The sequence below is a fragment of the Marasmius oreades genome, chromosome 4 (assembly GCF_018924745.1).
Source record: "Marasmius oreades isolate 03SP1 chromosome 4, whole genome shotgun sequence".
NCBI classification, from domain to species: Eukaryota; Fungi; Basidiomycota; class Agaricomycetes; order Agaricales; family Marasmiaceae; genus Marasmius; species Marasmius oreades.
The window spans coordinates 3907222-3922446 of record NC_057326.1 but is presented as its reverse complement, the minus strand read 5'-3'; the positions used below and the strand labels follow the sequence as shown (position 1 = coordinate 3922446).

Here is a 15225-nt window from a genome sequence, read left to right as displayed (position 1 = left end):
TGAGTTTCTGGAATTTCGCCAAAATTTTGCATATATATCGGTAGAAATTCGGGTAGCCGTCGATTTTAGCCATAAATTACCATGTATAGTATGAAAATGTCAGACATCCCCTAAAATGGGACCATCCGGGAAATTTAATTTTGCGAACAATTTGCCCATGTGACTTGGGAGCTACAGTACGTAATATAACTCCGGCCCAGCGGAGCATTGCCGGTAATGATTAATCAGCATTTACGGAACAATAAGCTTCTGTGGCTGTGCACAAACGGTATTGTTCTCTTCGACAAAGGCGACAATGAGAACAATGGCTTCGATGCCACTGCTTGGACCATCTCTCAGTACATATGCCCGGCTCATGTTCATTGTCGCTCTTATTCACCAACTCCCATGTTCTCGCTACAAGTCTTTCTGACTTTTTGCGCCCTGATAGCGACAGTAGTCGCTCAGAACTCTCCAGTTGTAGTCTGCGTTGCAGGCCAATGTTTACAAGGATTCTCTAATGCTACAAGTGCGTAATTGAATCTCTTTGTTCTTCGTTTTATTGACGTGTTCGCCTTTTAAAGTTGGAACGGTAATCTCTGGCGCGCCGTCAAGCGCGCTACTACTCCCTGGCCAATATACATCAACAACAAACCCTCAATTCCTCCACGATCTCCTGCTTTCTTCAAATACATCATTATCACCTTCACCTGGCTTTGAATCGTCATCTTCATCCCGAAATTTGCCACTGAACGTCGCACTTTCACCCGGCTTGGCGATTTACTCCCAATCACCGTACAGTGGAACAGCAGCGTTCACTTCGTTACCCACAACACCTCTCCGAAATTCATCCACACCAATTCAGGCCAGCTCTATCTCCATCTCATCCAACACATGGGCTGCAGTAACGATTGCTGGCAGCTCTCGAGTCATCATTTGGGATGGAATCCCAGACGTTTCTCAACTACCCATTACCGGCTCTTTCTCCCTTACCGACCTCCAATCCGCCGCTTGTTCTCCACCATGTTCTGGATCAGGTGTCTGCTCTCCTTCAGGTACATGTACTTGTCCTGCAGGTTTCACCGGTTCAGCTTGCGAGGCATGTGCGAAAGGATTTTTCGGTTCCCAATGCCAGCCTTGTCCAACTGGTTGTACGTCTTGCGATGAAGGCATAAGTGGATCCGGACGGTGCCTCACTCCGACGGCCGCGAACCCACCTTCATCGTGTAACTGCCTCAACGGACAATGTGCCACTGCCGGTGGCGGATGCACATGTAACGCTGGATGGACGACCGCTGATAATGGCACCCAATGCGCAAAGTGTTCACCTGGGTTTTTCCTTACTTCGACCGGGGATTGTAAAGCGTGTCAGCTGGGATGCACGGCTTGTGTGGATGGAACTGGGGTTTGTCAGACGTGTAAGGCTGGATTTTCCCAAGATGGGAATGATAAAACGAAGTGTAACCCCGGGAAGAGTTCCACGAATACCGGAACCGTGTGTCCTGATGGGAGCTTTGGCGATGGAACGAAATGCTCGGCGTGCTCCCCAAGTTGCACGACCTGCACAGGGCCGACTTCCAACGATTGCGTTATCTGTGCGGCGGGCACTTATGCCTTCAACGGTGGTTGTGTAGCTGCTGATGGGAATGGGGTCTGCGCGGGTACAAAGTTGATTGCGGACAATAATAAGAAAGAATGTGATGGTGAGTCTCTTTTCGACGCTTCTAGTCCTTCGTCGTAGTAACCTGGTTCCCTAGCTTGTGGTGCCGCTTGCACTTCATGTGCTATTCCGAACTTCACCGTTGCTTCGACTGTGAACGAGCTCCGTTGCACTGGTTGCCTTCCGGGCTCGTTTTTACACGATGGGAAATGCATCGCTAGTTGCCCCCAAGGAACGTTTGTTGATCCAAAGGACAACATAACATGTACCGGTACGTCCTTATACTCTCAATCCGTCCCCTGAATGTTACTAACTTTGCACTCCACCCAGCTTGCGACTCTTCTTGCAGCACCTGCGTCGGATCACCCACCTTCTGCCTCTCCTGTTCCTCCACCTCATCCCTCGCTTCTCCAGATGGCACCTGCGTATCCACCTGCCCACCCAATACCTTCCAAAACCCCACTACTCGACGTTGCACATCATGCCATCCCGACTGTCAATCCTGTTCCGGTAGTTCCTTCGACCAGTGTTCGTCATGTCCTCGTGAACGTCCTGTACTGGTAAACGGCCGATGCCTACCTACATGCAGCAAAACCGAGTTTTTCGATGGCGTTCGATGTCAACCTTGCGATTCAACGTGTGCGAGTTGTTCCGCGGCTGGACCTGACAAGTGTCTATCGTGCTCTTCGAGTGCTTCGCAAGTAGTGAAAGGTGGGAGATGTGTAGATGCTGGGTGTACGAACAGTACGTCTGTCGTATCTGGCTTGGGCGTATGCCTTTCTTCCCTTGTCACTGTGCCGCCTTCTGGCGGAGAATTGCCAGTTATTCCGGGGTTGAGTAACCCAACGGTTATCGTCCGGAAAGCTAAATTGGAGTGGTGGCAGATCTTACTTATGGTGTTGGGATGCGTGTTCATATTCGTGGTCGTCGTTGTGTTGTGGAGGAGGAGGATGAGGAAGAAGAGGGCTCATGAGACGAATGAGTTTGCGAAGGCGAGGAAGTTGGATACTGGTGCGGGGTGGAGATATAGGATGGTTCGGTTTGGCGAGAGGTTGTTTGGACACCGGCCTAGTCAGAGGGTGTATCCTGAGGATGTCGAGAGAGGAGTAGGGGTTGAGATGAGGAGTAATAATAATCCCTTCACGAGGGGAACTGCTTAAAGGAACATTTCTAGCTAATCGATTCATTACTTTCATCCTATTCGGACATTTGGAAAGGTTCTATGTATCAATAATTCATTACTTGTAATAGTAGTGTACTGTTTATGTGAATTCGTACGTACTCAACGACTGCATATTGTCATGTAATCTGTGTTTGAGTAGAAAGTCGAAGTGTTCGGGTCATTGAAACGCCTTTTGCTTGTTCGTTATTCATTGAGAGTTCCATGAACAACTCTGAGTTCAAGTAACCGTCTCTTTCCGTTGAATCTCGAAGAAAACAGAAGTTGAACTTGATGCAAACTGGATAACAAAACTAGTCACCTTTGAGGTCGAGGGTTGAACGTTGATGCATGATGATGTTAGTGAACAAGATCCGACAGCGCTTAGCATAAAGCTTCTTCATCACTTTTTGCCTCTGTATGTTCCCCACTCCGACTAGGATGCTCCTATTGTTCTGTTCGATATTCCTCCTATGTCCAAGGTGAAAAGCACGCTTTCCGGCATTAGGCGCGTCTTATCGTTCCACGAATCGTCTTCCGGTTTGGCTTTGCGTTTTTCCTCTCTGAATGATGAATATGCCTTTGCGCACCTGGGAATAACAAGAAAACGCACCAAATATGGATATGGCACCAGATTCATCTTCCGTTTCCAAGAATTGAAGATTAGAGCGCGATTGGCAAGCTCCAGGTGATTAGGAAGCGAAGCGAACCATTTCCTGCATCCAAGAAAACGAAGTATCGGACCCGGCGATGTATGGATGACCTGGGAAGATACAAGGAACGTGGTCAGGTGAAGTATTTTTTGAAAAACATATAAAGGTGCGCGACCTACCGGCACAGGAAATCGCTGATAAGCAGAATATGGAGGTTTGTGAGAGCTGCGATTAGACCGAGGCGTTCCCTGTAGGCGACCAAGGCTCGAATTAAAAGAACTGGTGGTGAGGGTGAGAAGCGTACCAAAGCTAACTCTCGGAAACGCTCCTCAGACTTTTTCTCCCATGCTACCGTTGATTCACCTGCCATCGCAAAGGAAATAAAGGCATGCCAGACTTCCAAATGCTTTCCGTCCGGGGGGCATAGCGAATGAAATGTAGATCATTGGATACCAAACGCTCAGCGGTTTGATTCAGAGTGTGGCAGCAAATAGATTGAACTCACCAGCTAAGTCTTATTGCATCGGCTTCTACCCGAAGTCGGTTATAACTTATAACTTATAACGACTGTTTCCTGCCCCAACGAAAAACCCACGAGAGCCACATTACCCACATCCTTCTATGTCTTGTCTTGATGCCGAGCAACCTTTTCCTCCTCCAGCAGGCACCAGTGCCTCCTAGTCACAGCTTGATAATATGCGAGCGTCCCAGCGAGGGATGTATCCATTATCGGCCTCAGAAGAATTCGTTCCCCATTGAACCTCTTTTTTCTCATTCACCCGAACCAGGAGAAATCAAACAAGACCATTCGTTTGAATGCTTTGAGTCCTTTAATGAGAGAAAGAGCAATGTGGAAGAGATAGTATATTTCCGCAAGTACTATTCTGTTTAGGGATATGCAACATTTTCGAGTACCACTTCCACATCAGTAAAACAGCAACGAGTTTTTCAGAGCTTTTTTGTACTTTTTCATACTTGTACTTTTTTGTACTTTTTGAAACCTACTTTTCTCAGGTTGTGCATGGTTTTTGCTCCTTGTCTCCTTATTTTACTTGGGTAAAAAACGTGTGAAAAATCTATCTATCTATCTTCGTAAAAGTCACTAAGTCAATTCAAAGTCCGACTCTACTCCGCAAATCACATGGTCTTGTTGACACGTTGCACCGCTGTTTTCGCCTCCCCCATTTCTTCCTTCCCCTTCCTCCATGACTTCATAACAGGCTATTAGGAATCTGAACCCAAAGGTGCGTGTTTTTGTTCTCTAATCATATTTCTTACATTATATCACAGTTTATTCTCTTCCTGCACGACATTCGAGCTTTTACAGCAGCTTCAAGTCAAAATAGTCTCATGGCCCCCCCGAGCAAGGTGGTATCAGAAGTCAATCAAAAATGGTGCGTGTTCAATATCAACTTGCTTTAATAACTTTGCTCATAACCTCATATACAATAGACAATACAATTATTATTATATGCATACTTGGACGATGCCACTCAAACTCCCTGCTTTTCCCAGCTTGACATTCAACGCCGCAACCCTCGAGGATCAGGTTCTGAAAAAAACAGGTTACGTAGCTTATAACTTATATCAACGGTTGCTTGACATTATTTCCACAGGCATTTTTCAATCACAAGATAGCTACAACTCTGATTCTTAGTAGACATAAGTACCAATGTACCAATGTTTTTTGTGACAAGCTAGTTACACCTAATATACTGATTTTGCGAAAATATGTGGTATGACTGAAAAGAAAAGTCCTTGAAAAGTACAAAAAAGTACACAAAAAAGGGCCCAAGGCTGCAAGCACACCCTCCTTACCACACTTTTTCAGGGCAACCACACTTTTTTGGGGGAACTGAACTTTTTTGGGGATACCCCACGTTCGGCGAAAAAGTTCAGTTCCTTGCCTCCTTATCCTCCTTATCCTCCTTGAAAAACCACGTAAGGAGGTCTGCTGTTTTACTGATGCACACACCACTTACCGTATCAAAAATTTGACTAGAGTATTTTAAGAGTGCTCAAAACGTTGACCTGAATTTATGAGGATTTTAGGATAGCTGTAAGAAGCCTCGGAGAGTGTCCGAGGGTGATTCGAGAAGTGCAAAGCGTTTTGTCACGTATCGTCACGTCCGGCAAGACTTCGGCAAGTAGCAAAGCTCGCGCCAGGCCAGCTCACTGCCGTCTCGCTTACAGGTCGATTTGGGACCTTTGCTGTATCGTTTGGCTTATTCCACACTACCGTTCACTCCCCTGCCTCTGAAACCTTGTATTCAATGCTAGTGTTTTCATTTACACTTAACTACATATCTAAAATTTTGAGATATATTCCGGAATGTACCGTTCCTGGGCTGTCACGCTGTAATCACAACCAGATCTGAGCTATATTTTAAATTTCATTTCATATCCTTTGTCTTTCAGTGGCTACAACTGTACATACAAGCTCATGTGTAGTCTACGGATCCTACAAAAAATTGCCGAGCCCACAAATAAATGGGAAGACCAAGTTTTATCCAATTTTGCATATCCTTGTCATTTGCACATCGGAAACCAGAATAGTAGTTTGTGATCAAAGCGGAGCATGGGGGAAAACCAACCACGTGAGGGTGCGCAAGGTTTATCCTGGTTTATCCTCGAACCTCGACAAATCCTCGACTCGGACTTCCACGTTGAGCTCTTCAGTAGGTGGTTTGATTGTGAGTCAACCTATTTCTTCTCCTTCTTGCTGTTCTCTGTTGAAAAGAAATCGTGGACTGGAAAATTTAGCCCATCATCCATCGATAACTTCAGTTTCGTCCTCTAAGTCGACTCTGCGCCATGTCCATGCATATGGGAGCAGGCGACTCCGCGTGTTTTTATAGAGGAGACGAAAAATCCAGACCTTCAATTTATAGAAGAAGTCGACAAACGTTTCCCTACTGGAATCCACTCCATCAACGCTCTTTGTCGAATTGATAAACCCAGGATCGGCAGTTTAGGTTCATCGAACACGAGCAAAGAAGTGGGAACGTTCCTGCAGATCTTTGCATCTCTGGGGATGAACATTAGATTACAGGCGACTTTCACTCTGGTCAAAGACCACTGGACCTCCTTGCTTGCCCCTTGGACTTTCTTCGTTCTTGTGCATCGAGGACCTCAAACGCCAGACGGTTTGTTCGCTTTCAATACAGCTCTATCAACGATCCCATTTGTTCTTTTCCAACATGCTCGGGAGAGGATGACCTTCAAACTCTTAGGGACTTGACACCCAGTGAGATGTCCTCGGACCTTATTGGACAACATCTGACCGTTCGTGCGAATTCGGACCGAATTCGGACAACATCTGACAGATTTGGAAAAGGACGACGTGTGTCCTTCTCCTACGCTTCCGCAACAAAGAATTTCATCCAGCGGGTGGCTTAAACTCAGCAATTTTAAGTCCAACTTCCGAATTCCACGGCCAATATGCCACCTGCTCAATGTTGTCTTTGCCTTGTACCCGTTTCCCTCCAAATTTTTCGACACTCTCGCCCAATCTTGCCTTTGCGGTTTGTCTGTCAGTACTTCAGTTGCAGTGACAAGTATGTGACATCGCCAGCACACAGTCCGCTGTGTTACATATATATACGGGAAATGCGAGGAGATTCCTATTCTCCCTTCCTTCCCTTCCACCACCATCTCATTCTGTCCTCCCCACTTTCTATCGATGGCCGCCCTTCAACTCGTCTTTTAGATTGACTCCTCGTTATTGGCGCACTCTCTGGATGGTATTAGAAGGAGGATATGCAAACGTAGAAAGAGAAGTTGGTTAATCTACTCTAAGGTGCGTCATTGTTATTGCAAGGTTTGCGGCATCCTAATGAATCTTCTACCCTTCATAGAATACCCATGCTGACTTAAGAACTCTTCTGTATTGCCGACCGTTGTTTTCTGCTTTTACTAGAGTCACCACCGCTGCCGCCGCCAAGAATTTCAAGCCCAAGTCCAAGCAAAACCCAAGAAGGCAGCCCCAGTGTCCAAAAAGGATCCCAACGGACCTGGTTTTCCCGAAGTAAGTCATATTCTTACTCTACTCACTTAGTATGTCTGACACGCGAGCCGATGGCTCTATGCTGCCGATTTGCAATGACTTTTAGGGAATGAAGGCGAGTCTGAAGAAACTTTCTTGGAGCGTTGGGCGTTGTTTGAGAAGGATAACAAAGCTGATATTGAGGTAAGTTTTCTGTCTTTTCATGAGTCCTACCATCTTTACTCATACTACCCTCGATGAAGCAGTATCATCAACTGTCGCGAGAGAGAAATGCAGAGGTACGTCTGCTACATATTCATTGTACCGACGTTGTTTTCTAACTTGCTTACCTTGTAGAATGCAAAGTTAGACCCAGGGACAAGTCTGCCAAGTTTTTAGAGCTGAAGGTGTAGTTTCGGAATCCAAATCAATTAGGGTAGAATTGTGTACATGTATAATAACGTCCGATAATCCGGACACAATCATATTTTATCAGAACAAAGAGCAAATCTATGTACACCAGATAAGATCCTATAATGCCTGGTAGAATCCTTAACGAGACCAACATTCAGAGTTTTTCTGACTTCAGTGAACTGTATCAGACATTATCGGGACAAGTACTCGAAGTCAAAGACCGTCCGATAACGTCCGACAATGTCCGGGGAAACCTCATTGGGCTTGACACCTCACCCACCTGTGTATGCTCTCGGGTTTGGCTCAAAACGGTCGACCTTCATCGTTTCACCTTGGGATCTTGGACTATTTTCTTGGCGAGACTATTCCAAACAGAATCACTATCAACACCTCACGCGATAGCAGCATCCTCGATGTTATCCGAAGTTTGTCATATCCGTCGAGAAATATCCCATATCCCAACCATGGCTCGTGGAACAAGGGACCTTTGCGCTTTCCTGATGATCCAGAGATTTGGAACGTGTTGCTCCAAAGCTGCCGCAAGGCTCACTGGCACGCAGGACACCGAGGACAACTTGAGGAGCTGCACGGTTTTCGGGAAGGCCTCCTTGACAGTTCAGTACTTTCTAAAAGCTATCACCGAACGATTCAGCGGGATCTTATAGCCATGAAGTTCTGATGGTTATCATGTTGTCATGGACTGCATAGCCGTCTTGTCATCCCACGACTCCCAGAAGGAAAGTCACGCCTTCTCCGAAGAGTAGCGGCACGTCATAAACAGGCTCAAGAATCCAATCATGGTCGTGGCCACACCAAACCTGGAATCCTCTTAGATGAACAATTGCAGTATGGTCGATTCCAAGGAGCTGGTCATGAGCGGCTCTTTATTTTGCCGCAAGTTGTCGGCGGCACAGTTTAGATGCGACGTCCTTGTATGTGGTCATGTCGTTGCCCATGCAGAGGGGACAAGCGGTAGCGTTGTCATTCCGGTACTACGAATAACCACGGAAATTTTACTTGAACAGATTCCAGCCAACTTCTGAAGAAGTAATGTTACCGACTCGCCACACTTACAATTCGAGGAAATCCTAGGGACGAGCCGATTTCGCTTTCTCGACGCGCAGTTTGGTGCAGACCCCAGTATAGGCTCTATGGCAGCAATGACCTCAAAAGGATGAAAGACTTTGGGAGGTAAAAGCGTTAAAAATTTGGCGGTGTTTTCTTATATCCGTACCTCCCTTGGCGATATTCTTGATCGTAAAATCCGGGGGGTATCATTGATACTAATAGGTTATTCCGGATCTTGTATTCCAAGTAGGCGGAACTTACATGTGCGACGAACGCCACCTCAGGTTGCTTGGCGGTGGATATATTGCTAATTTGCTCCTGGCCCTGCCAAAGGCATGTTTGGTCATCGAGAAGAATGCATGAGAATGCATAAGCTCCGGAAAGGTGAGCTAACAATAGAATCATCAATACCGTAACGACTCATCTTAAACAAAGTTGAGCACCCGATTGTCAGTGATTTTGATCGATGAGGAAGTCTGGACGACGCGTTGCTCGAGAGAAACTCACTCCTCCTCCGAGGCCGATTCTGATGATGATTCACAGGAGGAGGATGATGCCCTAGATGGCCTTACCAATATAGACCTCCTCCGCATCAAGAAGGAGCACGTAGAACCAACTCTTTACTTTGACCCTGACTCTGATAATGACGATAGCCAACAACCGTCACTCAGGGACTGCCAGTCTGACGACGAACCCTGGATCGAATACCTTGACGAACCAGCAGCCACTGAACCCCCAGTAACATCATCCTCTCGCCACGACAGCTTCTCTACAGATGAACGCCGTGGTCGAGACGTGTCAATCAACGGAGAACCTGGCCGTTCATACTCCGAGTCTCTCCCTCCCCCCCCTAACCTATCTCGCGATGTGACAACACGTCGTTCTGCCCCACCGCACACATCTTCTCCAGTAGAGGACGACAAGCCCACTCGCACTACCCAGTCAGACCATGTCAACCCATCCGATGTTAACACGTCTGACAAAAAGGAAGAGAAAGGGAAAGGGAAGGCGAAAGCTACGCCCCCTGCCCTATCCCACTCACCTGTCCCATCTCATACCAGAACGGCTTCCGTCTTGCTGCCAATACCGGATGATCCTATCTCGTCGACGCCACTACCAAATCCTGTAAATAGACAATCCCCGACCAAACTCTCTATTAAAGAATGGAAAGCACAGCGTCCAGACACTGGTACCAACAAACCCAAACTCCCCCCCTTCACACGCTTTACGCAACCCCCGGCTAAACCCCATACCCAACCACAAACTGCTAGTACTTCTATCACTAAATCCAACCGACTTGAGCCTCCCACCCAGGTTAGCGGAGATCCTCAGCCTACCACTGACCAGATGAACACTGGCGCTCAAACTACCACCAGTACAACAGGAAGCACCACCTCCCACGACCCATGGTCTGTCCTTCCTGAAGACTCCCAACCTGACCACCTGCCAATGCCAGTGACCCGAGGATCGGTTATGCCAAATGCGGCCTTCCCTTCGCCCTGGAATCCAGCTGCTACCCATCCTCCCAGCCTCGGCAACTTAAGTAACCCAGCCTCTAACACCACCCGCCACCAAACAAATCTCACCCCCCAACCAGCCCTCCCCCCTTCTAACAACTCTATGACTGCCTACCGCTACTCCATCCTTGACACGGAGCACCGAGTGGAAGGAAACGAACAAGTGCGCCTACTCAGATGTGTTGAAGACGAACCAGAGATTGAGGAAGAGTGGGCGGTTATGGCTGCAGCGTCACCTTCTGCACTAGTCTACAGATTTGGACATATGGGGTCACAATCGCCCGACGTAATCGCTAGTCAAATTTCTGACCACCTCCAACACCTAACTGGGTCGCGTCCCGCCAACATAGCTGTGCCCCCACCCTCTAAACATAGGGATGTTTATTTAGTATCGGGCCTCCCTCAGGACCAAATCAACCGCTTAGCTCGCCGCCCCGTCGGTGTTCATGGTGGCACTTCCTTTGTCTTGATACCCTGGAATTATATGCCAGGTACCTACCTCTTCTCACTCCGCATATGGACCCTCGCGAATACTCCTGAGAATGCTCAACGTGTGGGGCAAATTGTCGCGAGGAAATTAGGTACCAACCCCCTCATCCAGTCAATCATATCGGGGTCTGACACCAGAGGACTCTCGGCCGTTGACTTCCTCCAACACAACATCCACGTAATGACCATAACCATCCCAGATGGTCACACTATATGGAACATCCACCTTACGACCAACATTACCGACATTGTCGAACATAACTTCCTCCTTCAGGAAACTAGAAACAGAGACAGATTATACCTCATCAACGGTAACGGGGTCAAGGCCTCGATCTTCTCACCGTGCCCGTGGTGCTCCTCTATAGATCACCCAGCCGAGGCCTGCCCCACAGCTCTCCATCCGAATTGGCTTGGACCTTCACCCACCAACTCCTCACATGCTCCTGTGTACAACAACGATACATACAATCGCAATCGCCAATCACAGAGTAGTGACGACTCTAACTGGTCTCGACTGAATGAATACAACTGGAACCCAGCCGCGACAAATGGTAACCGTGGCAGACCCTTCAATCGACGAGGCCGAGGCCGTGGAGGTGGAAGAGGCTATGATTCCCGACGAGGCTATGCCCGCAAAGATAACTACTAATACTACATCAGCATACTTCAACCTGTACTAAACCTTATGACAACATCGCCTCCCCTCTCAACGTCTTTCCCCGTCTCATCTACCTACTTTTACTCTTAAAAAATAGTTACTCATCTGTAATTAGATATACTAATAAAACCATCTCTCTCGCATTTGCTTACACCTTGATGTGTGCAACTCTTGACTCCCACTATCTAAGTCCATAGACGACATTCTACCAACGCCCTGATCAAACTAATGTTACTATATCTACTATGTTTACACAACAGTGGATCTTATTCACAATAAAAACACAGGAATAATAACTTTATTCCTTTCTCTAGACCTGCCGAGTCGGTAAACTGGCACCAAAGACTGACCGAGTCTGTAAACCGGCGACCCGACAAGCTCAAGTCGATAAAATGATAGCTGCATGGAAGGTTGTTCTAATGTTAACATTTCTCGCACCTTGAACCCTCCTGGAGCACGGGAGGGTTTTGGGGACCCGGTGCATCCCTCCCACTCGTGCCTGCAGGCAGTGGGAAGCTCCAACGAGCATGGCGAAATCAGCAGGAGTCAGGAGACCCAGGGGCCTATCCCTGGCTACCTAACAAGCAGCCCCTCTCCCATTCTGGTTTCCGACACTTTGACCGGCGTGGGCAGTACAAGTGAAAGGCGTCACACACCGCACACCCAACACCATCCCCAGCTATCCACTACATCATACACAAGGAATTTAAATATTCAACCTCCAAATACGACCAGTCTTGACAACCACACAAACACTCAAACCACTCTATTAATGACGCCCCAACCAACGCAACATCTACTGGACCCACCTGACACTTCCTTTCCCCTCACAGACACTTCCCGCACCGCAAACCAACCCGCTAACACTCAACTCACCCCAAACTCTCAAACCGCTAATTCCCAGGACGCCTCATATGACCATCGACATACACAATACACCAATCTCCCAAACAGACGCACTCACATTCTCACAGACGAGGCCAAACAGAAATTCTCAACACTTCGAAAACGCCAGCAACTAACCATGACACAATCAAATCAACTCCACAAGAACACCCGAGCGCATTTAAATATAGCTTCAATAAACATTAAAGGACGCGGAGCAAGATCGATAATGGATGATAAACATAAATGGAGGGACATTATAAGCACCGTACAAAACAAAAAGATTGCCATTCTTTCAGTCCAAGAAACTCATCTTTCTCCAGTACAACTGACTGAAATCCAGAACAGCATTTTCGGAAGATCAATAACAGTATTCAATACACTAGATACACACCATGTGAATGCTGCCGGGACAGCAATTGTACTTAACAAGGACCTAATACATCAACAATTCATTGACACCTACGAACTCATTCCCGGTCGAGCAATAATCACGAAGACACCCTGGAAAGAACGAAAAACCCTGACAACCCTTGCCATATATGCACCTAACGACACCATGAAAGCCAATAAAGAATTCTGGGAACATCTACTATTTCTATTCTTGACAAAAGCAATCCCGATACCAGACATCATGTGTGGTGATACGAACATCACAGAAGAAGCAGCGGATCGCTCCAACAATAAGCCCGATCATAATGGTGCAGTCAAAGCCCTCAAAAACCTCAAATATGCACTCGGCCTTAAGGACGGGTGGAGGGAAATCCACCCCACCAGACGCGAATTCACTCACACCCACCCTGGTACACAAGGTTCATACACCCAATCAAGAATTGACCGAATCTACGTCACTGACACCCTCTTCCAAACCTGCCGAAACTGGCTCATATCCGACGACTTTGGGGGTATAACAGATCATAGACTCGTACTGACTACCCTAAACTCCCCACACGAGCCATGCCATGGCAAAGGACGCTATCAAATTCATGAGGCTTCGGTCGACAACCGTGATTTTATACAATCAATAATCGAACTAGGGACATGCAAATTAACAGCCCTCGATGATCTCTTAAACAACGGAGACAGAACACCCACCTCAAACCCTCAGTTAATATGGGAAGATTTTAAATCCGATATAATCAAGATCGAACGCAAATTTGCCAAAAAGAATGTCGGGACCCTTAAAAACCTTATTGCAGCAAAACAGAAAGACCGCGATAATCTATTAAACCTCACTAGATCTCAACGTACAAGTGAAACCGAACATGAAGCGGCGGCCCTCCAACAGGAAATCGACCAACTACAAAAACGGCTAAGAGGTGACCGCAGAGATCAATATCGCCTCACTGCAGAACTTGAAGACGATACTATAACTAGAGGATCTGTGAAACGATGGCATCTAAAAGACACCAAAACCAGAGACTTAATCCCTATGCTTAAGATCCCAGATACTACCATGGAAAACCCACAATACACCCGAAACTCCACCAAAATGGCCGAAATAGCAGGAAAATACCACAACAACCTGCAGATTGATGAAACTGAGGAAGACGTTGAGAGAAAGCTAGAATTCATTGACACGGTCCTACAATTTGTGAAGAGGCCACTTTCAGACCAGCATATATCCAAGCTCGATAACTATCTCTCAGAAGACTGTCTTAGAGAAGCAACACACCAGTCAACCAAGCACAAAGCATCAGGATGCGATGGGATTATTACTGACCTATTCATTAAACTTGATAGGATATGGATGGCTACTAAAGATAATACAAACCTGGAAACCGCATCATTCAATGTGATTTGCATGATGTCTATAGTATTCAATGACATAGAAGATCATGGCCTTATTGAGACCTCCTCCGTTAATGGGGGATGGATGTGCCCCATCTACAAACAGAAAGGTGATCCAGCAGAAATCCAGAATTACTGGCCGATCACTGTTCTCAACGCAGACTATAAAATTTACATGAAAGCTCGATCAAACCAACTAATGGAAATCGCACCTAACATGATACACAAGAACCAAGCGGGATTCATGAAAAATAGAAGGATAACCGACCACATTCACCAAAACAAACTACTAGTTGAACTAGCTGAACGGGAGGGCATAAACGGAATGATCCTCTTCCTTGACCAAGAGAAGGCATATGACCGCATTTCGCACAGATATCTTTGGCATATTCTAGATAAATTCAACCTCCCTAAACGATTCACAAATGCGGTGAAAACTATGTATACTAACGCAAATACTAGAGTCATGATAAATGGTGAATTAAGCTCTGCATTTTGTGTATCGAGAGGCGTACGCCAAGGCTGTCCTCTCTCCTGCATCATTTTCAATCTCGCTATAGAACCACTCGCTGAAATGATAAGGTCTTGTTCCCAACTACAGGGATTCCCCATCAAAGGCACCACAGAGGCAGCACTCGAAACACTCTTTGCAGATGACACAGCAGTCAGCCTCCTCTCCAGTAGTAAATTTAAAGACCTAAAGATTGTCCTAGATACCTGGTGCAGAGGAGCCAGTGCTAAATTCAATATTATGAAAACAGAAATTGTTCCGATCGGAACTGCTGAATACCGAGCTGAAGTGATCCGTACTCGTAAACTAAATCCAGATGATGATATGATACCAGACGATATTAGGATCATGGCAGACACAGAGTCAACGCGTAGCCTTGGTGCAAGAATAGGGAATAAGACATCGGACACTGACCCCTGGCTGCCAACAATTCAAAAAATTGAGGATACACTGAAT

General features: G+C 46.7%; 2 protein-coding genes across 2 annotated transcripts; both read left to right on the top strand.

The window, feature by feature from the left end:
- Nucleotides 1-270: 270 nt before the first annotated feature.
- On the top strand, nt 271-2968 carry E1B28_008022 (uncharacterized protein). The gene is made up of 4 exons (XM_043152805.1): nt 271-508; nt 564-1682; nt 1737-1910; nt 1970-2968. Exons 1-4 carry the CDS (start codon nt 388-390, stop codon nt 2797-2799), a joined length of 2244 nt encoding a protein of 747 aa, XP_043010892.1. The 5' UTR covers nt 271-387; the 3' UTR covers nt 2800-2968.
- A 6285-nt stretch (nt 2969-9253) lies between these two features.
- Nucleotides 9254-11573, top strand: E1B28_008021 (uncharacterized protein; the record flags this gene model as incomplete). The annotated part of the gene is made up of 2 exons (XM_043152804.1): nt 9254-9302; nt 9373-11573. The coding sequence occupies 2 exons, from the start codon at nt 9254-9256 to the stop codon at nt 11571-11573; spliced, it is 2250 nt and encodes a 749-aa protein (XP_043010891.1).
- Between the last annotated feature and the right edge of the window lie 3652 nt (nt 11574-15225).